The 25964-nt window shown below is 42.5% G+C and overlaps 1 protein-coding gene across 2 annotated transcripts in view; it reads left to right on the top strand.

Moving 5' to 3' along the window:
* Window positions 1–25964, top strand: part of LOC135502981 (adenosine deaminase-like) — a 110640-nt gene that overhangs the window by 75699 nt on the left and 8977 nt on the right. For both annotated transcript variants that reach the window (XM_064796217.1, XM_064796216.1), the window contains exons 5-8: window positions 9488–9615; window positions 16739–16810; window positions 17448–17617; window positions 18040–18169. In XM_064796217.1, coding sequence (XP_064652287.1) covers window positions 9488–9615; window positions 16739–16810; window positions 17448–17617; window positions 18040–18169 — 500 coding nt within the window. The remainder of the gene's footprint in view (window positions 1–9487; window positions 9616–16738; window positions 16811–17447; window positions 17618–18039; window positions 18170–25964) is intronic.

Below are 25964 nucleotides of genomic sequence, written 5' to 3'. Positions count from 1 at the left end.
CCATACATGGTCTTCAAGGTATATGTATTTTTTTAACCCATTTGATTCGATTTGTTTCGATCATGCATCTTATGTCTGGAATATTCAAACCACCTTTGTCGAGCGGCTGCTTTATAAGTGAGCTTTTTAATTTCGGTTTTCCACCAGACCATATAAAATTAGAAATAACTTTCTCTAACTTTGAAATTTGTCCCTCCGGCATATGTATCGCACTTAAGGTATACAGGTACTGAGCGATTATAAATGTTTTGATAATTTGAGCTTTTCCAATTAGGGTCAAATTTCTACTTTTCCAATTATTCAGAATTTTTTTTACACTTTTCTAGATGGTCCCCGAAATTGAGATTTATACATTCTTCTTCATCATATGATATAAAGACACTGAGGAACCTGAGTGGTTGGCTCGGCCACGCTATTCCTAAAAGTTTGTCCTTTCTATTCCTAAAGGCACCTAACCATGCAGCTTCTGTTTTTAATTTGTTTAGCTTCAACCCTGAAAAATTTCCAAATTGTGTCACAGTCTTAAGATAAGCTTTTGCTGATTTCTCATCAGCTAATAAACCAGTAGTGTCATCAGCAAATTGTAAAATTTTCAACTCATGATTTCCCAGTGTAATGCCTTTTATCTCATCATTTTGTCTTATGGAACATGCTAAAACTTCAGCTACTAATAGAAATAGATAAGGAGAGAGTGGATCACCTTGTCTTACTTCACGACCCAATTCAAAATATGACGATGTTTTGCCATTATTTATAACACAACTCGATATATCACGGTAGAATGTTTCTACCCATTTGATAAAGGATTCCCTAAAGTTGAGTCTACCGAGGGTCAGTTTCAAAAATTCCCAGTCTACAGAGTCGAAATTTTTTCGAAATCTATGTTGATTATTATTCCAGGGATGTTTTTTTGTTTTGTATAAAAATATATATCATCAACTGTCCTGATAATGTCACTAATATTTCTTCCTTTGACATAGCCAACTTGATTTTGGTGAATGATACTTGGTAAAATACTTTTTAGTCTTTCTGCTATTGCTTTTGTCCCTAGTTTGTAGTCAACATTTAATAGTGATATTGGTCGCCAATTTTTTAATAGTCTTCTGTCTTTACCTTTGTCCAGGAGGGTTATTACGGCTTGTCGTTGTGATGGAGAGAGCTTGCCTTTGGTGTAACCAGAGTTTAGACAATCTTGTAAGGGTTTTTGTAATATTCCCCAGAATTTCTGATAAAATTCAACAGTTAAACCATCATTACCAGGGGTTTTGTTTTTCTGAAATGTTTTTGATACTTTTGTCAGTTCTTCTATAGTAATTTCTCCTTCGCAGGCAAGTTTATCTTTTTCGGATATGACTGGCATCATTATGTTTTGTAAATAATTTGATTTTTCCTTTATGGCACTGGTGTTCTGTTTTGAATACAGCGTTTGGTAATAGTTTTTAGTTAATTCTGTCATTTCTTTTTGGATTGTTGTTTCGGTATTGTCTGGTCTCAAAAGTTTATTCATATTTGATTTAATTTTTTTCCAGGAGCATTGTCTCAAAAAATACTTATTGCTCTTTTCCCCCTGTTCATGCCATTCACATTTGGAGCGCAGAATTAAGCCTCTAGTTTTTTCATCATCTATTGCCTGGAGTCTGGCTTTAATTTGGATTTTCCTATCTTCCAGTTCATCCCTCTCCTCATTCTCACATGCATCCAGCTTTTCTTCTAGTGCTTTCAAAGTGCCCTCAATTTCCCTCTATTGGTCCCTGTTGTTTTTTGCCCTTTTTTTACCATAATCTGTAGAGAAACATCTTATTTTGAATTTAAGATATTCCCAGAAAGTTATTTTATCAAAGTTTTCGGTCCCATTTTTTGTGTGTTGACAATATTTTTTATCCCCTTAACATAATCTTCTTCTTCTAGAAATGAGTTATTTAGTTTCCACAAACCTTTACCTTTTTCTTGTTTAGATTTCGACTTGATGGTCATTACTATTGAAGAGTGGTCGCTTTTGATTGATGGAATTATGTCAATTTCATTAACTGAGTCACATAAGCCCCTGCTGATTAACCACATATCCAGACGGCTAGATATTGGTGGGGTTTTCTGCCTCCATGTAAAACGTTTAACATTTGGGTTTCTTAGGCGCCATTCATCACAGAGATCAAATTGTTCCTGAATTTCGTTTATCATTTGTATACACTTCATATACGTTTTGTCTTTATTCATCCTATAGTCCTTAAATTTGGTATGTAGACACCTGTTATGTAGCTCTACATGTTGACAAAAAATCAGGTTGATGTGGCGTACTTTTCAAGGTCACAGAGGTTGTCAAATATTATGTTACCCTGAATAACCTGGACAGTTGCTATCCAAAGCATCGGTTACATTTCCTCTCACCGTGGAATCAGCTTGCTGACCCCTGGGTCAGCTGCAACATGTGTTGACCTGTTTGTTTAGTCTACTTTCGCCCTACACTGTCTTGTATCTTACAATCATGACTAAAGGTTAGTTATCAAATGGAACTCCTTGTGTACAGTTCATTTGTTCACAAGTAAAACTCAAAAACCACTATACGATACCAACTCAATTCCACAACTGGTGCCCTGACCAGGATTGTGATGTCACACAACAATGGATGATGTACGACAACTGATCGCTAAAAGAGAGGCAAGACAGCGCACCTTCGACAACTCTGTCGCAGATACAGAAGGCGCAGATGACATCATTCTCGAAGGACTTTATGAAGAACTCAAGGAGACATACCACACGCTTGAAAACATTGACAATGAGATTGAAACGAAGTTGAGTGATCTAAAAGAAGATGCTGACATCGCTGAGCACATTGAGGAAAGTTCCAAACGTCAAAGAAAAAACCGGACACAACTCATACGAATCCAGAAGTTTCTACCGGACTGCACCAAGCCGGATCCTGATACAATCACCCGTCGAGATCCACCACCACTGAAAACTGCGCAACTCCCAAAGTTAAAGCTTCCTTTATTCGATGGGAATTACACCTCATTCACCAGCTTCTGGGACTGCATTGAAGCTGACGTACTCGACGGCACATACTCAGACATCACCAAATTTAATTATGTAATGGGACAGCTAAGGGGAACCGCTCAGGAAGCGGTACGAGGAATTCATGCTTCGGGGACGAACCTCCCAAACTTGATAGCTATTCTGAAAGATAGATTCGGTCAGAAACGTAAAATTATCAGAGCGCATGTCAACAGCATTACGGACACTCCATCACCAGCTTACACTCATGCAGCTCTCACAAAATTCTTCAACGGGATTAACGCCGATCTACGTTGCCTTGAACACCTGGGAGTCGATATTGAAAACAGTGCTTCGTTTATCATCCTAGCGCTAGAAAGAAAAATCCCTAAACAGCTTATGGAAAAAATGGGGACGTGCGGACAAGGAGAACACTTCTGTCTGAGACTTTTCATCAAAATCATTTCAGGAACATTTGGAAAATATTGGTGAAAGACATGAGTCACAATCTCACTCTTCACCCCGGGACACGACGCCGCCGACCCATTCTACCACAGAATCGTTTGTTGCCAGTGTGAGACCCCAAAGGGTCAAACGGTGTTCGCTCTGCAATGGTGAACACATTACCATTCGCTCCGCCCTTGATCCAAAGCAACGTATGGATCGGGCAAAGGCGCAACGCTTATGTTTTGTTCATCTCAAAAGACACGACAGAAACTCATGCCAACAAGGACAGAAGGATTGGTACGCATGCAAAATATGGAAGAACAATCGTCATCACACTGCCCTGCATGAGAGTTTCCAAACACTCAGTTCGAATTCGCCGGCTGGGCCAGCCCAACCGGTACATGCTACAGCCGCCGACGGGAATGACGGCTATCACTGATCGGGACACCACATTGATGTGTCAACCTGTGGAATCCAAGTCGGATTATTGCAACCCTGTACTTCTTGAAACGGGACAGGTCCAGATGGAGGACAATCATGGAAATAACCGGAGAGCATCTGTCCTAGTGGATAGGGGCAGCATGCAGTCCTACATCATAAAGTCCTTAGCAAATGGATTAGGCCTTAAGCCACACTCTCGGAAAACAATGTTCGTGAACAGATTCGGCGGTCATACAACCCGGAAGGTGTATAATGTCGCAAACGTCGGAATAATAACCTCGGATGGTACTATCTTCATGGATGGTGTCATAAGTGATGAAATTGTGAAGCCCATCGTTCGTCCAGACTAGAAAAAATGTCTGGACTTTGATTACATTGCGCAGGAGAATCTAGCGGATGATTTCAAGGATGACGTTTTTAAAGTTGATTGTTTGATCGGGTGTGATAGCGCCTACCTCTTCCTTGACAACAGGATGGTCAAGAGGGAGGGGGGCCAGTCGTTCAATTTTCAAATATCGGCTGGTCCATTGAAGCCAGCACAACACTGCCATACAAATGTGAGCACTACCGCCATCGTCTCAAATTTGGGACACTTTGATGATTCGGATATGATTGGAAATGTATTTCCCCGTGAACGTCTACGTGACATAGTGGACATCACACCGCTCGGCTTCAGTAATGCAAAGCAGGAGTACGATTATGATGAGAACACCTTAAACAGGCCTACGTCGATCGCATTCAATTTGTGAATGGTGAATACCAGGTCCCCTTACCGTGGAAAGAGAATCACCCCGAACTTCCCAATAACCTCGCAACGTGTAGGAGCCGCTTCAATCAGGTGACGACCAGGTTGGATAGGCTGAAGCTCACTCCGGCGTACATGAATGTCATGCAGGAAAACATTGATATAGGGTGGATCGAGAAAGTCAAGAACCCCGATACCGCACTGCTGGAAAAGGATTGTTATTATTTACCACATTTCTTCATTCTAAAGGAGAGTGAAACGACTCCCCTCAGGATTGTGTTTGACGCCAGCTGTGGCGAACCCTCTCTAAATTCATGCCTTTACGAAGGCCCCAACATGATGAATGACCTCCCAAAATTATTGGCACTGTTTAGGACGGGAAAAATAGGGCTAGTTGCATATATCGCACGCGCTTTTCTCTCGGTAAAATTACTGGAATCGGAATGCAAATAGGTCCGCTTCCTTTGGTACAAGGATAATGATCCCACCAAACCGGTGGTCCCATATCACTGTAACATGGTGATCTTCGGAAATGTGTCCAGCCCCTTTTCTCTCGCCATCGTACTGGATGAACATCTGTCAAAACACCATGATCCGGTAGCAAAGGATATGATTCAAAAACTCTATGTGAACAATCTGCTATCTTCGGTTGACACCCAGACTGAGGCCCTGGCCTACTACGAACACTCCAGAAAAATCATGAAGGAAGGGTCCTTCCTCCTTAGGCAATGGGCCAGTAACTCGTCCGAACTCACCAACCACGCCAAGGCCGAAAATATGGCAACCAAGTCGGCTACAGCGGTCCCAACACTTGGATTAAAATGGGACACGGAGACTGACACTCTCAAACATATGGATAAGGAGTTTGATGACTCCAAACCTCCCACCAAACGTTGTGTTCTGTCGGAGACATCATCTGTCTTTGACCCCCTTGGTCTAGTGGCGCCGCTAATCGTCCCGCTAGGAAATTCGTAAATGAACTCTGGGAGAAGGGCAAATCGTGGGATGAGCCACTGACCAAAGACGAAAACAAAACTTGGAAAAACATCCGTGAATCGCTTAGCTCAAAAGCTGTCGTTTCCTCACGGACTCTCCATGGATCAGAACAAACCACTAAATTTGATTGTGTTTTGTGACGCAAGTCCCAAAACTGCGTCAGCTTGTGTCGCGTATTTCCAACAGGGTTCTACCGTGCGTCTGATAGGTTCGAAGAACAAGATTGTTTCCAGCTCTGGCCTTACCACCCCCAAAACTGAGTTACAGGCCATGGCTATTGGTGTCAAGTACGCACGTTGGGTCATGGAAACCTATGGCAAAACCTACCCGGACATCAGACCGTTTTATTTGACTGATTCCGAGGTGGGCCTACACTGGCTAAGCTCAGAAAAAAAACTGACTCCGTTTGTGAAAAATTGTGTTGAACTCATCAGGTCACACGCTAAATCGAACGGTGGTATCATGTACGCTTAGCAAACAATATGGCCGACATACTGTCCCGAGGAGCTCCATTCAGTGAACTTGAGAAATCTACCTGGCAATCCGGGCCAGATTGGCTACGAATGGACCTCAATGATTGGCCCTTAAGCCAACCCACGATCGATTATTCTTCCATTAACACTGTAACACTCGCGACAGCGATTGAAATCGAAAACGACTTTCAGCCAAGTGGCCGTCAAGGCATTGACAATTTGATAGATATTGAACAGTACAATGATTACAGGAAACTTCTGTGTGTTACAGCATGCGTGAATTCTGCCTTTCACCGTCGGCCACATACCCTGACTGCCGACAAACTGAATGCCGCTGAAAAACAATGGGTTAAATCAGCCCAACACTCTGCCTATCCGGACATTATAAGGAAGCTGGAGATGGCCCAAAAAGGTAAAACGAACCTCAAGCACCTCCCACCTTTAGTGCACCAACTAGGACTTGTCTTGTCGGACGACGGACTCTTACGCTGCGCGGGAAGGGTGCGAAATCACCCTATATATGATCATGAACATAAACTACCAATTCTTCTTCCAAGGAACTCTCATCTCACTGAACTGATCATTCTTGATGCACATAGAACTGTAAAACATTATGGTGCCGGAGCAACGATGGCACAAATTAGGACAGAATTTTGGATAACATCAATGTGTAGCTTAGTACGCAAAGTTCTTCGCTCGTGTGTGATCTGCCTAAAAGTCACAGGTCGATCATATCAAACGCCACAGGCTCGGCCCTTACCAAAATTCAGGCTGGAAGAAAAGCATCCCTACAGCGCCACTGCAATTGATTTCACAGGATATTTGTTGATAAAGGCAAATGGCAAAACTAGGAAAGTATACATATGTCTGTTTACATGTTGCTCTACTCGCCACATTGCCCTAGAAATAGTGGAGGACATGACAACAATATCATTTTTGCGGGCATTTCGTCGATTTTGTGCCAATTACTCAGTTTCTTCGATAATATACTGTGACAATGCGAAAACATTCACAAGCAGTGAAACTGAACTAAAACGTCTGTATGACCTCGTGTCAAAACAGGACACTCAACGTCACTTCGCGGACAAACGGATCAAATTCCGATACATCCCAGTTCAGGCCAGCTGGATGGCTGGAGTTCATGAAAGGTGTGTTGGCACATGCAAAAACCCAATCAAAAAGGTTTTAGGAAAAGCCTTAGTGTGTGTGGGGCGGAACTGAAAATGCAGATTAAAGAAATTCAGGCAATAGTAAACAATAGGCCACTGACTTACGTTTCATCCGAACTTGAGGAATTAGACATTCTCTCACCAAACCACTTAGTTTATGGCCACCTGATAGAACTCTTACCAAGGGAAGAGATCGATGAATCTCAATTTGACAAGGACTACGCTGGTAAAGAACACTTAGAAAAAGTGGCATATCGCAGCGCGCAACTAATTCAGAATTTTCAGACACGTTTTGAGAATGAATACCTCACCTCACTACGAGAGCGCCACGTCTATGAAATTAAAAAGCAAAGTACAAACACTGACTTCATCAAAACTGGAGATGTTGTAATCATTCTACACAAAGATCAGCCGCGGCGTGACTGGAAACTGGGGATTGTAACTGAAATCTTGATGGGAATGGATGGGCTCTCACGTGCTGCCAAAGTCAAAACAAACTCTGGAACTTCAAACAGGGCTGTAGCTCATCTCTACCCACTTGCGATGAACATTGAATTAAACAAGGACATTAATGACTCTGCAAGCAGACCGCAGGCCAGTAGGCCCACTCGCAATGCAGCGGCTATTGCTGGTCTCAAAATTAGGGACCAGGCGCAAACCACTCAGAGTTGAAAGTAAGGTCACGACTCAATCTGTTTTTAAAATCTGTGAACCTGTTTGTAGCATGCTTGACTCTAGTTACTCACAACTATTTTAGATTTAGACTTTTGATGTTTGAAACTGTATTGATAGTATTAGATTGGTTTCTTGTCGCTTTGGGGAGGATGTCAAATATTATGTTACCCTGAATAACCTGGACAGTTGCTATCCAAAGCATCGGTTACATTTCCCCTCACCGTGGAATCAGCTTGCTGACCCCTGGGTCAGCTGCAACATGTGTTGACCTGTTTGTTTAGTCTACTTTCGCCCTACACTGTCTTGTATCTCACAATCATGAATAAAGGTTAGTTATCAAATGGAACTCCTTGTGTACAGTTCATTTGTTCACAAGTAAAACTCAAAAACCACTATACGATACCAACTCAATACCACAGATGTCAAATGGTGTGAATTGGCCGTTTGTGTGTAAATATGGCACGTTTCTTAACCACTAAAGCTATGGACTTTAAACTTGGTACACATTACCCCCTAGGTCAGATGACCTGTGACACTGATTTTCGGTCCGGTCTGATTCTTAACTTGGCCACCAGGGGGCCAAAACTTTGAATAGTGCCATATCTCACTAATTACTGATTAGTTTTTGGTAAAAATTTTATTTTAGATACTCTTAGCAAGGACACATCACATATGGTACGGGTTTTTGATTTGACGTACACAGAGGTCTAATGGTCTAAATTGGCCATTTGAGCGTAACTGTGGAACGTTTGTTAACCCCCAAGGCTATGAACTTGAGACTTTGTACAAAGGAACCCCTAGGTCAGCTGACCTGTGACCCTGAATTTCAGTCCGGTCTGATTCTCGACTTGGCCACCAGGGGGCCAAAAGTGAAAACCTAGAAAGTGTGATATCTCGCTTATTAGTGATTCGTTTTTATGGTATGTTCACCTAGCAAGGATACATCACATATCATATGAGTTTTTGATCTGACCTGCCTTTCAAGGTCGCAGAGGTCAAGTCAAATGGGGTAAATTGGTCATTTGATTGTAACTATGGCACGTTTCTTAACCACTAAAGCTAGAACTTGAAATTTGGTACGCATAACTCCCTACGTCATGTAACCTCAGACACCGAATTTCGATCTGATCTGGTACTCAACTTGGCCACCAGGAGGCCAAAACTAAAATAGGTAAAAAGTGCAATATCTCGTTTATTAGTGACTTGTTTTTGATGATATTCTTATGGTACTTACTCCAAGCAACGATACATCACATGTCATACCGACTTTGGTTTGACCGTGAGCACAAGGGCCCCTGGCCATTTCATTAGTGGTTAAACTCTTGTTTCTTTCTTGATTTCAAATCAGGAATATTTAGATAACATTATGAGCTTTCGGAAAATGTATACTTTATTGGGTCAACCTTGGTTTATTCTGTTGTTATTATTGTTTTTCTGAATTGGTTGCTATTACCTGAAATGCCTTGCCCCTTTCTGGGTTTAGAAATATTAAGGGCTTGCCTCCTTTATCATTTAAGTCCTTAACATGTACAAGAACTTTGTTTTTTCCTCAGGATGGTCTACGGAGGTTCTTGAATTGTGCCAAAAGTTCAAAAATGATGGTGTGGTCGGCATCGATATTGCTGGCAGTGAGCAGCTCTGTGATGAAGCTACGCATGTAGACCATGTCCGGGTATTTCAAGTAAGTGATATCAACAGTGTTATCACTAGATCTTTCAGCCCATTCCTCTACAAGAGAGATCGACATTACCTTCAAATGGAGGCATTTCATTTGTCATGCATTTCTTTTGTCAGGCTCAAAGTAAACAACCATATCACATTCCATGCCTGACATCACAAGCACCATATGCACTGTGATTGATCGATTCAAAAATAATGTAGAGCATGCACAAGAAAGTCGCCATCCCTAAAATAGCTCTGGGGTAGTCTGGTCATCCTCCAAAGAGCCATCCATGCACTGGCATTACCTGGCAAATTCATTGCAGAGCCGGGGCCTCTTGTCTGCGCAGGAGCTGCATTGTGAATGGCTGAATTTCCTCGCCGTTGTTTACCCCACACGCAGACATAAATGTGAGCTCATTTCGTCAGCCTTGGTGGACTGTGTTTTTACTGTCAGACTGGTGGTTGATGGTGACTGCAAACTTTAACCTTTTTGCTGCAGCTGACCAATGGAGCAGTACATGAAATGATATTCCTCATACCGCACCACTGACCTGCTGAACTGTACTCACCATTTTTACTTTTAACTCGTACACTAAAGGGTCGTTTACACGGGACGGTCTAGATCGGTCTGCTGTGTAAACTTGAAGTAGCATACATGTACATTTATAGTAATAATGATGATTTGGCTCTTAAGTGTAATAATCGCATCATATAGTTCATGCAGCACAAAATGAAAACTTCCTTTGAACGCACTGCTAAGAAACAAACTGCATCACTGTCTATTATATTTGTAATCTTGAGCAGGCAACTGATGCATGGATTGGCAGTGAACATTGTTGGTTCACGATTGTGATCCTTATTTTTGCCTCAAAATTTTTTTCTTCATCGATTTTTTCCTTAAAGTCTATTGCTACAGTTCTTATTACTTTTCATAGCCTATCTAAATTTGTATGCAGTTTTGTCTCCTGTCAGATTTATTTGGTATAAATCGCTAGTGTTTGGGAAAAAATTTGTTTTTGTGGTCATTTGTCCGTTTATTTCGTGGATACTTGGGGTGATGTCCGTTTACTCAATAACTGCTTTTGAAATCAAATCAAAGGTCTTTAAGGTAATTGATATGAATTAATATTACTATTTGTTGCGTGGGATTGTCGTTGGACGTTGACTGTAGAACAGTTATGTGGGAATGATGAAAATATGTCCACATTGTTCAGAGTACATTCACTTCATGAATTAGAACCTTTCCCATTGAGAATGCCGAATTGTAAATTAGAATGTGATTGACAAACCAGGTCTTTTTCGCCAAAATTCATGTGTGCACGTTTTATATGTTTATTGCAATTTATTTCTTATTTTTGAGGATAATTTTATGTCGTTCATAATCTGCCCAGGTCCGACTTTTGCATGTGTACTCTTATCGGACACACCCGAGGAAAAATTAATCTTTTTGTGATAGAAAAGTGATGAGCTAGTTCACATAGCTACACCTAGGCGGCGCCCCAATACAGCCTCTGCCTCGTGAAAGCCCCCATTATTCAGTACTTTTTCCTCTGCGCGTTGTTATATCGAGTTATAGGGCACCTAAGGGAAGGAGAATATTCCGGGACGCGGGTGAGATCATTCTTTTTTCATCATTCCTCCCCGTTTTTCTTTTGTTAGCGGTTTTCTCTCGACTTTTCACAAAATTTTCAAGTCTCTTCCCAGGCTATTGATAGACCCTCTATGGCTGGGGCGCCCATCTGAACGAAAGGGACCTGACCACCAAGGGCACATGGTCAGGAGAGTATTCGCGCCTCTCGATCAACATTCTTGAGAGGCAGGCTGTCATGCTGGCCATGAAGGCCTTCATGTCTCAGCTGAGAGGCCACAGGGTTTCTCTCTTTTCCGACAATTCAACAGTGGTCGCTTATATTCGGAGACAAGGAGGGATGAGGTCCGACACTTTGTGTTGCCTCACTTGGGAGCTCCTGCAGCTTTGTTGCCGCTTGGACATTCAGCTCCTCCCCTGTCACATCCCAGGCAAGAGAAACATCCTTGCTGATGCCCTTTCCAGGGCAGACCATCTGTCCAGACGGAATGGACCCTTCACTGCGAGGTGGTCTCCCGTCTGGCAGGGATGTGGGATGCCCCGGTCGTGGATTTGTTTGTGAACCGGCTAAACAAGAGATTCCCCCCTGTAGTATTCGCCTCTTCCGGACTAGGAAGCCTTGGGAGCTGACAGCCTGTCACCTGATGGGGCGGCCTCAATGCTAATGCATTCCCGCCAACCACTCTGCTGCTCCCTGGACTGAACAAAGTGGCAAGGTTCTCAGGTCAGAGTTTGTCTGATAGCCCCGTGCTGGCCAAACCAGGCTTGGTTCCCGGTCTTACTGGAGTCCCTGACGGACCATCCCCACTGTCAGCCAGGTTGGGACCGTCTGTTGTATCACCCGATTGGTAGGGTCTATCATCAAGTCCCTTCTTTCTACAGGCTTCACGCCTGGAGACAATCCAGTGTTTCCTTCGAGAGAGAGAGGCTTTTTAGGAGAACGTTATCCGTAAAGTCGCTCAGCCTCAGAGACAGTCTACACTTGCTTCATACGACAGTAAGTGGGATGGCTTTCGAGACTGGTGTAGGGAGCACGGAGTTTCTCTGGTCGCTCCCTCTCTTCCCAACTTCCTCCAATTCTTGAATTTCTTATTCTCGGTCCGAAAGTTTTCGGTTCACACTATGTCGTTGCTTTGCAATATGTCTCTGGAGCGTCTCCACTCCATTCAGTGTACCCCTAAATTGGATCTCTCGGTGGTGCTAAGGGCGCTCATTAAGTTCCCATTTGGGCCTATGCACCATGCAGATCTTAAACATCTGTCCTTTAAGACCACCTTTTGGTGGCACAGAGAGGGTCCGAGCTCTATGCCTTAGCCTTTGATAATTGACTTTTAATGAGAGTGGCGCAGTCCTGGAATTTGTCCCAGGTTTTCTTGCAAAAAACCAGGCGCCACACACCTTCAGGCACTCAGTTTTCATCCCTCCTTGACCGCTACGGTCTCAAGGGATCTCCTGAACAGAACTCTCTGCCCTGTCCTATCATTGAAGTTCTATTTTGATAAGACCATGGAGCCTGCCATTTGCCTCGGCAGGAAGCGCCTCTTTGTGGCTTATCGGGAGGGGTTTACTAGGGAGATAGCTGCTGTTATGGTCACCAGGTTGTTAGTGGCCACCATCCGGCTGGCCTATTCTCTGACACTTGTCTCTCCAGAACTTCACCGCCTGGGTGTCATAGCAGACCATGAGATTCGTGCTATCTCTACTTCTTGGGCAGAGTATAAGGGAGTGGCGCTATATTAGGTTCTAGATGCAGATGCGTGGAGCTCCCACTCCACTTTCTCTCATTATTTTATGCACGATTGTTCCGCGTTAACAGGCGGTATGCTGTCTCTCTGTCCAATTGTCGCAGCTCAGCACTTAGTCTAGTTGCTTCCCTGCCTAGCCCACTCTTCAAATCTTTGCTCTCTGGGTATCTTCCCCCCCCCCCTGAGTTTCAAAAAGGGGGGACATAGATATTTGTCAGGGCAATCTTGCCCGCGCACTCGCCCCGTCTGGATGTCATAGGGTTAAGCTGCCTAGGTCTCTTTAGGGTTATTCCGTGGGTCCCATTTTGGGTGCCCCCTATTATAAATCGCAGCAATTCTTGTAAGTCCACATTGTGCGTCTTGACGAAATGTGCTGAGCGGTTACCATATGAGGTTTTTTCCCCTGCTTGAGGAGAGGTGGGTTCCCCAGTTATGCTTTCCTTTGTTTTCTCAAAGGGTCTTTTGATCATTAGCCCGGGTCATCCCCAAGCTATCTTTTTCTGGGTTCCCTTGGTCTCATCCGCTGGGTTCTGCTCTTGAGACAGTTCACTTCACTAGATGGTAAGTCACCATCTACCCACCTTCCTGAGTTGTTGGATTCGATGCAAAAGTCTGACCTGGTTAGAGAATGAACGACATAAAATTTCCATTTCCTGTGGAAATGGCATATTAATAGCTCAGCTGACAAAGTCAGCGAAGCTGGTAATATTACTAAGGGAATGGTGTCTGTCCTTCCTTCCGTGTCACTTTTGGGCATTTTGTAACCACAAGGCCTAGGCACTTCGTTGACGCTGCTAAATTAGGCGTAACCCAAGATGAACTCAGAAACCAAAAATCAGCGCGATCCGACCTCATTAAGCGAATGAGGTAATCAGGAAGTTTAAACTTCATTCCTTTATACCTCGGTCCACAGAGGAAATATTGTTTTCACATCTGGCCGAATATTTTTTGATAATTTTTCATTTTTCCTTGTAATGGAATTAGTTTAGTTTTCACCGCCAGTTGGCGCTACAGGCACATTTAACTGAATTTTTGACGATTCAAAAGCCCGGGCTATGAAGTATAGTTGCGCAGTTGTATTCTGTGCATGGAATTGGCAAGGAAGCAGGCTATATTTCAGCATACCAACTGTGACCAGTCTAAAGATGGAAGATTGACTTTGCAACATGGTAATTAAGCAATTTTCTGCTAAAAAGAAGTCAAGTAGGCAATATTATCACTACTTCCTTTTCTGTGGGTAGTCATAAGGTCTTTAGGGACTTCTTTCAGAAATTAGTTCTTGAAAATTTGGCCACAATTCTGTAAAAACGATATTAGAAGTGCACGCTCTGTTCGCGAATTATTTTGAAGTGGAGAATTCCCACAGTATGTGCAGTGAATCGGCATGATTCTGTTTGCATTTTAGTTTTTAGTACTACGATTCTTACATGAGTAAAAAGTAGACATTCCAAGCAACACAATAATGTTACTCCTATCAAAATTGATTCAAAATTGACGGAGCTATGGCATTCTGTTCGGCAATTGGCAGCGCTGATAAAATACATTGCATGCTATAACATGGCTAATGCACGCCAAATGGCACACTTCAAAAAGCGCTCATTGGACAACGTAGGGAATCGCCAGAAATGACGTCATCGCTGGTCTGAATCTATATAATAATATTAGAAGGGGGACAAATAAAGTCACACTTAGAGGCGTTGGATCGCCTTGAAATTGTGCATGAATGGTGGTGACACCTTACCCTGATGCAACGTCTTGGTTTTATTCAAAAATTTACTTCAGCGGAGCAGTAATGAGGGATTTTTAATCGGACACTGTCAATTCTCCTTACCACTCACAGAAGCCAAGCCATTGCTGTTAAGTTATGCTGGTGCTTAATCAATTACCTGCACTCCCTGTGGGGTGGGGTGAATAACATTACATTTTGAATAGCTGGCTATAGGGGGATGATTGGAACAGCCGGTATACCTGCTGACCTGCTGAACCCAGGTTGATGTTATTTTCAATCCACGATTGCAGGTCACCTGATTTTCGAGATTTCGCGGGAAATGAAATTGTAAACAAACGCATGTGTGCAGTTCAAATGTAAACAAAAATGTATTTTTGGTATTTTTGGTTGCTGGACTTGGGTTTTCCCGCAGTTAGGAGCTAGGGTCAAATTGGTGGTCTATTGTTTATGGGTGCTGTTTTAGTCAGAGGTAGCCCTTGATTATGAAGGGATTTTCAAATTAAGGTGACCATGGTCTTTTTATATGCTCACCACGGCTTTCAATACTTGATGTATCTGAAGAGGCGTGGGGAACCTGACACACGGTGCTGAAATTCTAGCTTGCCTGTCGACTAAGTGCCTTGCCCGAGACATTGCATTAGATTTTCATCGCAATTCAGTCTATTCAAGACATAGCCCATTTGAACCTGTCTGCGCCACAGGTATAATGCTAGTAAAAATAGATTGGTTCCCGATCGACTCACTAGGGATATGCAGTAGAGCACAATGTCATGAAAAACGACCCTTTGTAAATTCCAATCACCTGCAGGACAGGTCAATTTCTCTCAATAAAGTTAATTTTGTTGACTCCTGTAATCTCTACCTTATTAAAAAGAAAAGAGTGTGGTGTAAGTCCCAAACTGGTCAATTCTATTTATTTTGACCTCTGTTATCAGGATACCTCTCAATTATAGACATCATTTTGTATCCTTGGTTACAGCACGTACAACCCAGCCTGGACATACTACAGTTGTCAATGGAGAAGTCACATCCTCTCTGACACTTCTTGTCTGTAAAGCTACCGATACAACATACTGAACTAGGAATATCTTCCGTTGCCTCCTGTAATATTTACATACCATGGATGATTAGCTCAGTCATATTTCATCCAGCTGGCAGCTCTGCATTGGAAATTTTAGTGGTATAACATGTTCTCTTGACCTTCAAACAGTAGTATAAAGCCGATATTAGTGAGGTTTCGCAACCGCCCGGTTAGGCCCTTCAACGACGTTTATCTATTGTTCAGGTAAACTCACACAATAGATAAACGTCGTCGTAGGGCCTAAACGGGTGGTTGCGAAACCTCACTAATTACTACTTTTCACCCTCAGTCCTATGTTATTACTATTAGGTCATCCAGCTGAGCGCCAGGCCCGTGGGCCTCTTGTTAGTTCATACCTACCCATGACACGAATGTGTCAACGAGGACAGAACACTTAGCACTTTCGCAAACATCTTTTCATCAGGAGACCTCTTTACCCCCTATCCTCGAATACCATGGTCAGTTGTGTGCTTCTCTCCATAAACATATAACTAAAAAACCTTGGTCATTTATAGGTGCCAAGTGAAAAGCCCTGAAGTTCGGGATGCTTTACCCCTTCTAACAATACCAAAACCACAAGATGAAAGAGATTACCAGCGCCGACCATTCATTAGAAATACGACATCGGTGCTGACCTTCAAGCATTTGCTTGATGATTTTTAGCAAAGCATTTGCAGTGAAAGGTCCACATTATTCATACAAAAACAAGCATAATCTTCTACTTTTAGCAAATACTACCTCTACTTAAAGGATTTGCTTCCAAGGAAATGCTAGTGTTTTTATTCGTATGGCCCAATACCTGGCAAATGGCAATTGGCAATGGCGATGTGCTAAAAGTATATCAAGCTATAAAACAGTACCCAAATTTCAGTGGATTGTGGTCTAACCAATCCAATTGTGCACCTAGTGAGGCCGATAGGCTAGTTAAACTTTACAGATGGCCTTACAAAAGTTATCAGTTTCAGGTCAATCGATGTAATTCTGAGTTAATCCTTTCAGGAGGCAGCCAAGCTTGGTATATGTCGGACAGTCCATGCTGGAGAAAATGGACCTGCTGGTGTGGTCAGGGAGGTAGGTTTCAAAGAAACTCGGTAGTATGCAACTGCAAAACTTGAGCAGTTCTGGAGGTTGTATCGGGTGTCCGAGAAAAAACCCATCTCACTTGTAATATCTCAATTAGTTGATTGCTGAATTCAGTGAAAAGAAAAGAGTCAAATATCTATTATTGAATATGGTGAGCTCCCTGAAAATATCCAAGTAATGTGATAGGGATCGCAACATATTTGTTGAGATATTTCCATTTATAAAGATTTTATTGGCATACCACGTTGATGACTTTGCACCTACAATGTAGCTTACAGCAATGATGTCATTTCAAGCCATGTGTTAAACACTGTTAGGTCACTCTTTTCGTAGAAATTAAGTTTTTTTTCTGGAAAGACTGCTCTTCTGTGTGCTACAATTATTTTGAGGACAATTACTCAACAAATCTGACGTGTTTTGGTGAATAAGTTACTCTTTTTAGTTTGCAAAACTTGATAATCGATTCGGTTTAAGTATGACATGATCATTTCCAGGTGACCACATCGACATTACCAAGCAGCTTGCAAAAATGGCAACTAGGCCTACTGCATTTTGCATTGTAGCTTTTTCTGTTATATCAACTTTTAAAAAGTGTGAGGTCACCTTCGATAACTTACCTTTCCAGGCTATTGAAGAAATGCACGCCCAGCGTATTGGCCATGGTTACCATAGCATTGATGACCCTGATGTTTATAAGCTTGTCAAGGAAAGAAATATCCATCTGGAAGTTTGCCCGTATTCCAGCTATGCCACTGGATCTTTCTGTGGAAACTTCAAAGAACACCCTGTCAGGAGGTAAATTTTTAATCAGAGTTATTGCCAGTCCGGCATACACGAAAGTTACTGGGTCCCAGTAAAGTTGGCAGTTCTTGCATTTAAAGCCTGAATACATGCTCAAAGCTTCGTTGTTTTTCAAGCAGGAGTGGCCCCTAACAGAACTGCAATTGCAGGACGGGTTTAACCTGACGAAATGGCCTGCATAATATACAAACAAGATACAAACCATCAAATTAGTAAAGACTAATCTCTATAAATTCTTGATACCATGTATGTTCTACTCCTATTATGACTACAGTATCAAATCTACAATGTATGAACTAAAATCAATAATACAACAATTGGAAACTTTGTTTTATCATGTGCAAGTCAAATTCAGCATTGCATTGCATTGCATTGCGACAAGGTTCTACAATCAAGTTCGCTTCTTTTTCTTCCAGCTTCCTCCTTGACAATGTCAACTTTTCCATCAACACAGATGATCCCCTGATTACTGGCCACACTTTGAATGATGAGTATGAATTATGTAAGAATGAGCTGGGCATGACAGATGGAGACTTAGCATTCATTGTGAGTACATGATTGGATCCAGGTTAACATTGGTCCATCTTTAAAAACGTTTTAAACATGTTAAAGGGACTCTTATGATGGCATTTCAGGGTGTCATGTAAATGGATTGAATATTTTTGCTTATGTCTCATGTATGGTTTACAACCAAGAAGAAACATTGTAAGCCAAAGCATTTGATGAGGCTATATTACAAGAGAAGTAATAGTTATGAATAACGCGAGCGAGTACCTTATAGGCACCAATGAAGGATCTCAAGTCCTTCACCTTGACAGGGGGGTTACAGTTGGGTAAGTGTAGCAATGCGATGCGGTCTAGCTTGTAGGGTGCCTAGAGACCAGATCCAACCCAAGGTGGTTGTTCTTTTAGGCGCGATTACCGTTTTAGGGCCTGAAAGTGTGAGTCCATTGACATGGAAGACGTGTAGGTACTTCATGAAATTAACAAGAAGTTCCTGCAATGTATAATGCCTCCGCTATTTTGGCAACGATGCCGTCCCTGATAAGCTGTCCCACGGCACCAGACATCAGCTCTTTAACCCTTAAACCGCCAGAGGCGACGATCGTCGACATAAGGGGGAAAGCGCCAGAGGCGACGATCGTCGACAGCAGACATTTAGTTCCACCTGTCTGCTAAGAGATGGCAGTGAGTGTGCATGTACGCTCTTTGGTACTTCGACAGTGATGCTTAGCACAAAATGGCATCGAACAAATTTCAAGTTTCTATACAAGCTTTTGAGTATTTTATCAAAAACTTGAAGCCCCATTTTCGCGGGAATGACGTCATCAGGAGTAATTAGCGCTGCTACGACTAATTAGACGGATGCTTCGACCAGGAATCGGATGGAAACGATGTATTTAGACCCAGACTTCATATTAAAATACCAAGGGAGGTATAAAAAGCTGATGGAGGTATGTTCTGGCCATATTTTTGTTGATTATGGGTATTTGCACTAATTAACCCCTAATTAGTAAATTTTGGCGGGAAATGTCACAAAAATCGACGGGAATTACCAATTGTATAAAATCATCAGTACATTCCATGGTGTTTGTAACAAAAATAACGTTGTTATTAATCATTTTCAAAAATGCTCGGTTAATTCGGCGCTCAGGGGTAATATGATTTTGTTAATTCGGCGCTTTAAGGGTTAAGTGCAGTTTCAGAGCCAGGCATGCCCAATGCCGAACAAACATATACACGGACTCCGCGAAATGGGGTGCAAACGCCACAATATTTCATGGAGTCACGTGAGAGGGGCATTTGATAAAATGCGCTAGTGAGATCTGTTGTGATTACGTACTTCAATTTGGCTATCTGTCTCAAGGTCAGGTCAATAAAGGCTGTGGCTTGCTTTATCTGCCAACGTCAGTGAACGCTGTGACAAGTTGGAAGCCTCCTTTGGGTTTCTTCACTCATAGAGACAAGACCACTAATGAATATTCATAGGTTGGAGGGTCGAGGCCTATCAATTAGACGAGTGCATGTTTAGCTCACCTCTTAGCAGAGGTGAGCTTATCCCATACCGTGGCGTCCGTCGTCCGTCGTCGTCGTCGTCGTCGTCGTCGTCGTCGTCGTCGTCGTCGTCGTCGTCGTCGTCGTCGTCGTCGTCGTCCGTCGTCCGTCGTCGTCCGTCGTCCGTTAGCAGGGCACGTTTCGTAACTGTTAGAGCTATTGAGTTGAAACTTGGTACACATGTACCCTTATGTAATGACACCTGGGAGACCAAGTTTCGGTCCGATTCGTTTCATGGTTTGGCCACCAGGGGGCCAAACGTTAAAAGTGAAAATATGCAATATCTCCCTTAATAGTAGTCGGGAAATTTTGAAAAAAATATATATATATAGTTTATTTATCGTACTCTTGTACATTTTACAGTATTGTGCATTGTGCGCTTACAAGAAAAGGTGCATTGAACAAGACAAGAACGTAAAAACAAAATACATGTATCAAAGTCTATTTATGAAAGAAAAATTCTCATGGATCCTCTGCCGCGGGGGGGGGGGCAAAGGTCAACTTATCATTCGCATGCTAGATGCGTAATAGTATCTGACAGCTCATCTCTATCAAAGAGGTGATAGTCACCCCTGTCTCTCATCAGTATAAGATCCCTGATCACACTGCCTATGTCATTCGTTTCGATATCACCAACTTTGTTACCCCTTCTAATAAGGTTGTCCCTATCGGTCCCTATCTTCTCACATAGTACATTGATGTTTCCCCCGACGGAGGAACTACTTCCGTAAATGACTAATTTCGCAGACAGTTCAACCAGTTCATTATTACTTCTCAGAGCAGTCTTAAAAAATTTTAAAAACCTGCTGTGCATCTGAAATTCCGGATTGATATCCCGGCATATAGTAGGCAACAAATTTGAGTGTGTCCGATACGGTAATTTGAATAGTTTCCTTACACATTTCCTCCAGGTCGTAAGCAGTCTATCCATGTGCCTAGAAGAAAAATCCCACAGTACGCTGCCGTATAAACACATGACATATGTTTTGAACAGGCGATATTTTACATCAATGTCGCAATGACCAAATGCAGAGACAAGTGCATTAGTTCGGGCAATCATGTTACCAATAGCTTGATCAATAAGTGTCTGCTCGGCGTGGGGGCCTATGATATGGCCCAGGTGATTTGCTATATCTTCTACCTCAAGTCTGTTGTTTTGCCACCTTAAAAAAGTATCGGCTGCTTCTTTTCCAAACAATAGGAAGTGTGTTTTAATGACATTGAACAATAATCTATACTCCTCGGAATATCTATCACAAATCTTAAGCATTTCCTGCATGCCATGTCTAGTGGGGCACAATAGAACTACATCATCGGCGTACGCCAATGCCCCTACAAATTGTTGGCCAATATAACATCCGTAACTCGACTGTTTCAAGTCCAGTAGCATTTCATCCGAGTAAATGCAGAATAAAATAGGGGACATTACTCCACCCTGCTTTATACCATTTTTTACATTAATTACCCTACTTAGAGTGTCCTTCCATTTTACTTGGACATATTGACACGTGTACAGCGTTGCCAGAAATTTCACAATCAGTGGACAACATTTCTTTTTTACTAACAAGTTGAACAGCCTGGTGTATTCAATCCTGTCGAATGCACGACTGGCATCTAATAACGTCACGTAAACATTACTTCCATGCGAGAGATAATAATCAATAACTTCTTTGAGCACAAATGTACACTGGGTGGTAGAACTCTTTTTCTTAAACCCAAATTGCAGATCAGATGTGCAAAAAACCTGAGGGCATTTTTCCATAATGATGTGGTCTAACACCTTACATAAGACACTACTTAATGCGATTCCTCTATAGTTATCAGAATCGTTAATAGACTTTCTCTTGTTCTTGGGGATAGGAATTATAATCGACCTTTTGAACGCCTCTGGTATGTAAGAATGGGACAACATGAGCGTGAAAAGCTCCGCTAGCTTCTTGTCGAGTACCTCTGTACCATGTATCAAATGGTCACTAAATAGAGTCTTCCCACCATCGTGTTTTCCTTTGTTCAGTTTGAAAATAGCAGATCGAACTTCAACTGCTGAGATAGTGTGGCTAATGCACCCACATCTGTTAGTTTCACATCTAAAGTCTATGTCGTTGTCCAAGTCTTTAATTATATCACTCATCTGATCCTCGTCGTAACCAACCGATGAATATAAAGCCTCATATTTAACAGCAAACCTATCCGCGATGGATCTGTCATCCATAGCATCATCAATTCTCACCGCGTAGGTCTGTTTCTTCTTTTTTCCCCTATTGATCAACTTCCAGAAGTCGCTGTCATTCTTTTCCAGGTATGCCATTGCTATTCTATTACTCTCAGCTACCTTATTCTCCTTTTTGGAGAGTTTGACGGCATGGTGGTATCTCGCCCTAGTCGTTTTACGGATCTCGAATACGACCCCTTGCCTTTGCGACCCCCCGGCCTTCCAGATGTTGTGCCAAAGCAGCGCCCTTTCTCTAAGCTCTCTAATGTTTTCGTTCCACCCTGGAAAAGGTTTCCGACCTTTTGCCTGAGCATTGACCTGACAAGGAAAACATTCTTCCCCTGCAGTTAAACATGCACTCATGATATCATTGTGTAAAGCCTCGATCCCTTCCCTGTGGTCATTACATTTGAATATATTACAATAGTCGCGTGCCGTTCTTTCAATGGCGTTCACCTCCCTGTCTAGATTAAACTTATATTGCACAATGTCTTCTGGGGCGAGTGAGTCCCATTTAGGCACATTTCCTCGGGCACCGGCTGACTGCCCTTCATTATAAACATGTTCAATCTGCATGTTAAACTCGACAGAAAGTGGCGAGTGATCTGAAAAGTTATCGACATCGTGAGTCACTCTATGGTCAGATATGTCCCCCAGAAGATTCTCTGTGATATAGAAATGGTCTAACACTGACCTGCTGTTGTTTATCTTACTCTCGAATGTAAAATCAATCTCACCAAAATCGCTGATAGTCTTCAGTGACTCTGACTGCAGGAATATCTCAAGTTGTTGAGTCGTGTTCAGATGCGTTCTGACCCAATCTACATTAAAATCTCCTCCAAGAATTATTCGGTCAATATCTTGTTGAGCAAACAGAGCATTCAATTCTTGTAAAGTGTCTTCGTACTCGGTGGGGTTATCGACGCCTGGCATATATACATTGCACATAAGTATTTTTACCGAGTCAGTTAATTCTACAACAATGGCGCAAAACCGGTTCGTTTTGAAAGTAACTGGCGAGATTACATGCCTGATACTAGTCTTCCAGAGGATGGCAGTGCCACCATAAGGCCTGCCCCTCGTTATAACGCCAGGCTCCATCCCAGATACCGCGTGGGCATTGCATTCGGGAAATCTACTGGTCAACACATCAAAAAGTTCGCACTCGTGAAGCCAGTGTTCTTGCACAAATATAAAATCGTATTTGTCAGAAAGGATTGTCAGGTATTCAACTCTCCCAGTACCAAGTCCCTGAGCGTTGTAACTGGTGATGGAAAGTGGAAGTCTATTGCCGAACGACTGTGCCATGATTGGGAATAGGATACAAGTAAGAATGAAGTAATACGTTAGAGGGCTCTTGTTCATATAACGGATTCTTTTGTGGCGCGATCCCGAGACGGGACGATATATTTTCTTACCATTACTCCTTCAGGCCACGTGTCCTCACTCATTAGCTTTGGAAAGTCCGACTTCCCCACCGTCACTCTAAACGAGCAAAAAGCTGCGTCACAGTGCGAGAGCATTTTAACCGCGCGCACTTTGATATTCTGCTCCGACACGTAATCCTCTATGTCCGCTTCGAGAGTTCCCTTGTTTATCCTATAGACGAAAGCGTCCCTTGCTGGTTCCGGACCAGCCTTTAATTTGTCGTGCGATTTTCCGCTGCCAGTAATGGCCTTGCGCCTTTTGGCCTCGCGTTTCTTTCTTTTCAGTAATTCATGTATGCCTGGTTCGAAACCGTCACTGTCACAACCCACATAGTCCGATGCTAGCGACTGCATGCTATCAGCACCCTTAAGGCGTGACACACTTCTATGAATAGACATTAGGGGGCCCGGTGGCCTCCTTCCTCTTGATGAGTGATGTTCCTTAGAAAGGAAAGAGTTGTATTTCGCGGGCTGCTCAGTAACTTCCGCGTACGAAGGTATATCTTTATCTAGCGTTCCCTCCGATCTGTTGGACGTGGTACTCCTGGACATTCCACGGGCACCTCCCCTCCGACCGTTATGCCCCCTCGTTACAGGGGAAGTATTGCGCGATGTCGATGCGTATATTGACTGGAATGAAGTTGGAGGCCCACTCGATCCCGTGACCACACTCTGCGAGGAATCCCCTCTGTCTGCCGTCAGCGTATCCCTTGCTTCCTCCTCTACTATCTCCTTGTTTTCATCTTCGCCACGAGTCGCCAAGTTCAATATCTCGAGAGAGTTCTTCTTCACAACACACTGAACTTCAGTTATTCTATGCTCAAGCTTGGCCAGTCTGTCGACCAACGAGATGTTATTTAGCTCCTCTGGATGAGCTCTGGGTATCTTTCCTAGATCGCTCGCTGCAATCACGAAGTTAGGTAATTTGTCAGCGGCGTCTAGCTTACGAATAGCCATCACAATATCAGCCGCATTTGCTGCCTCTTCTGTTCTATTAACAGAGGCTTTCCTGTTCTCCTTTTTGCCTAATGTATTTGAGTCACCAATCTCCCACAGCTTGTTTTTTGCGTGTAGGATGATATTTCCAGAGAAGAACGTTGATACCGCCTTTTTTACCGCGTCATAAGTCCCCGAGTTGATCGCGAATGCAACATACGCAAGTAGCGGATCACATCAATATGGTAGGTACTTCTAGCAAAGGTGCATCATATATCCTCCGGGTTTTTGATTTGACCTCCTTTTCAAGGTCACAGAGGTCAAATGGTGTAAATTGGCCGTTAGGATGTAACGATGGCACGTTTCTAAACTGCAATGACTATTGATACCAAATTTGGTACACATTTACCCCTTAGTCAGGTGATCTCAGGGAACGAAGTTTGGTCCAATATGATTCACCACTTGACCACCAGGGGGCAAAATCCAAAAACCTTAAAAATGTGATTATTCCTTAACTTCTTGCCCGATTGCCACCAATTTGATATCATGGGTACATCTAACCACCATACAGTATATGTCACACAGGTTTTTAATTTGACCTTCTTGTCAAGGTCACAGAGGTCAAATGGCCTAAATTCGCCGTCAGGCCGTAACTATGGCACGTTTCTTAACTGCAATGACTATTGATCACAAATTAAGTACACATGTACCCCTTGGTCAGGTGATCTCAGGTACCGAAGTTTGTTGCAATCTGATTTGCCGTTTGGCCTCCAGGGAGAGGGCCAAATCCTAAATTCTTCAAAATGCCATTATTCCTAGTAATGACTTGCCCGATTGGCACCAATTTTATATCATAGGTACATCTAATTCTAACAACCATTCAATGTGTCACCCGGGTCTTCTTTGATTTGACCTACTTTTCAAGGTCACAGAGGTCGAATGTACTGTAAATTGGCCATTTTGGGGAAATTGTAATTGCTTGGACCTACATCAAACCTAACACTACATGACACAAGACCATGCTCTTTATCCATCTTTCCTCCACATGAGGTGAGCACAATGGCCCTTGCCATTTCATTTTAACTCTCAAGCACATATTTGGAGAGGTATTGAAAAAATATTTGCTGTGACAAGTCTATAGATATAAAGAAATTATTTGATGAAAAAATTAATTTCGAATTTTGCTAATTGGGTAATAGGGGGCTTGTGTTTTGAGTTTTTTCTGCCAGTTGGCTGAAAAGAGTGGAAATATCAAAGTCTGTCTAATTTGTCGATTATCAAAAAAATTTCCGTGGTCAACTACCAGTTTATTTTTCACCATTTACTTGCCCGACTGTCCGGAATAACATCATCTAAATTTCAGATTCATAACCCCACGCAGTATTTGATGCGTCGCGGTCAAACATTGACAATTTAACTGCTAAAAGGCTTAAAAAATCAATTGTGGTCTTGTCTCCATTTACACTACATTTTGGGTCAATTTAGTGAAAAATTTGAATTTGCTCAAATCACTCTAATTCATTTAGAATATTGTATTGCTGATGATTTAAGGTCAAAACAAGCTAAAATAATGAGAAAAAAACTTAATTTGACCCCAAAATGAGCCAACCTAGCCCCGGTCTAAGTTCGGTTTCATTTTAACAAGTCTTGTTGTGTTGCCATTCATTTTGTAATTTCTTTGAAACTACTTAGGCCTTGATTCTGAAAGTTG

Source organism: Lineus longissimus, chromosome 19, assembly GCF_910592395.1.
Source record: "Lineus longissimus chromosome 19, tnLinLong1.2, whole genome shotgun sequence".
NCBI classification, from domain to species: domain Eukaryota; kingdom Metazoa; phylum Nemertea; class Pilidiophora; order Heteronemertea; family Lineidae; genus Lineus; species Lineus longissimus.
Note: the sequence above shows the minus strand (reverse complement) of the source record. Positions and strands in the feature narration are given on the sequence as shown.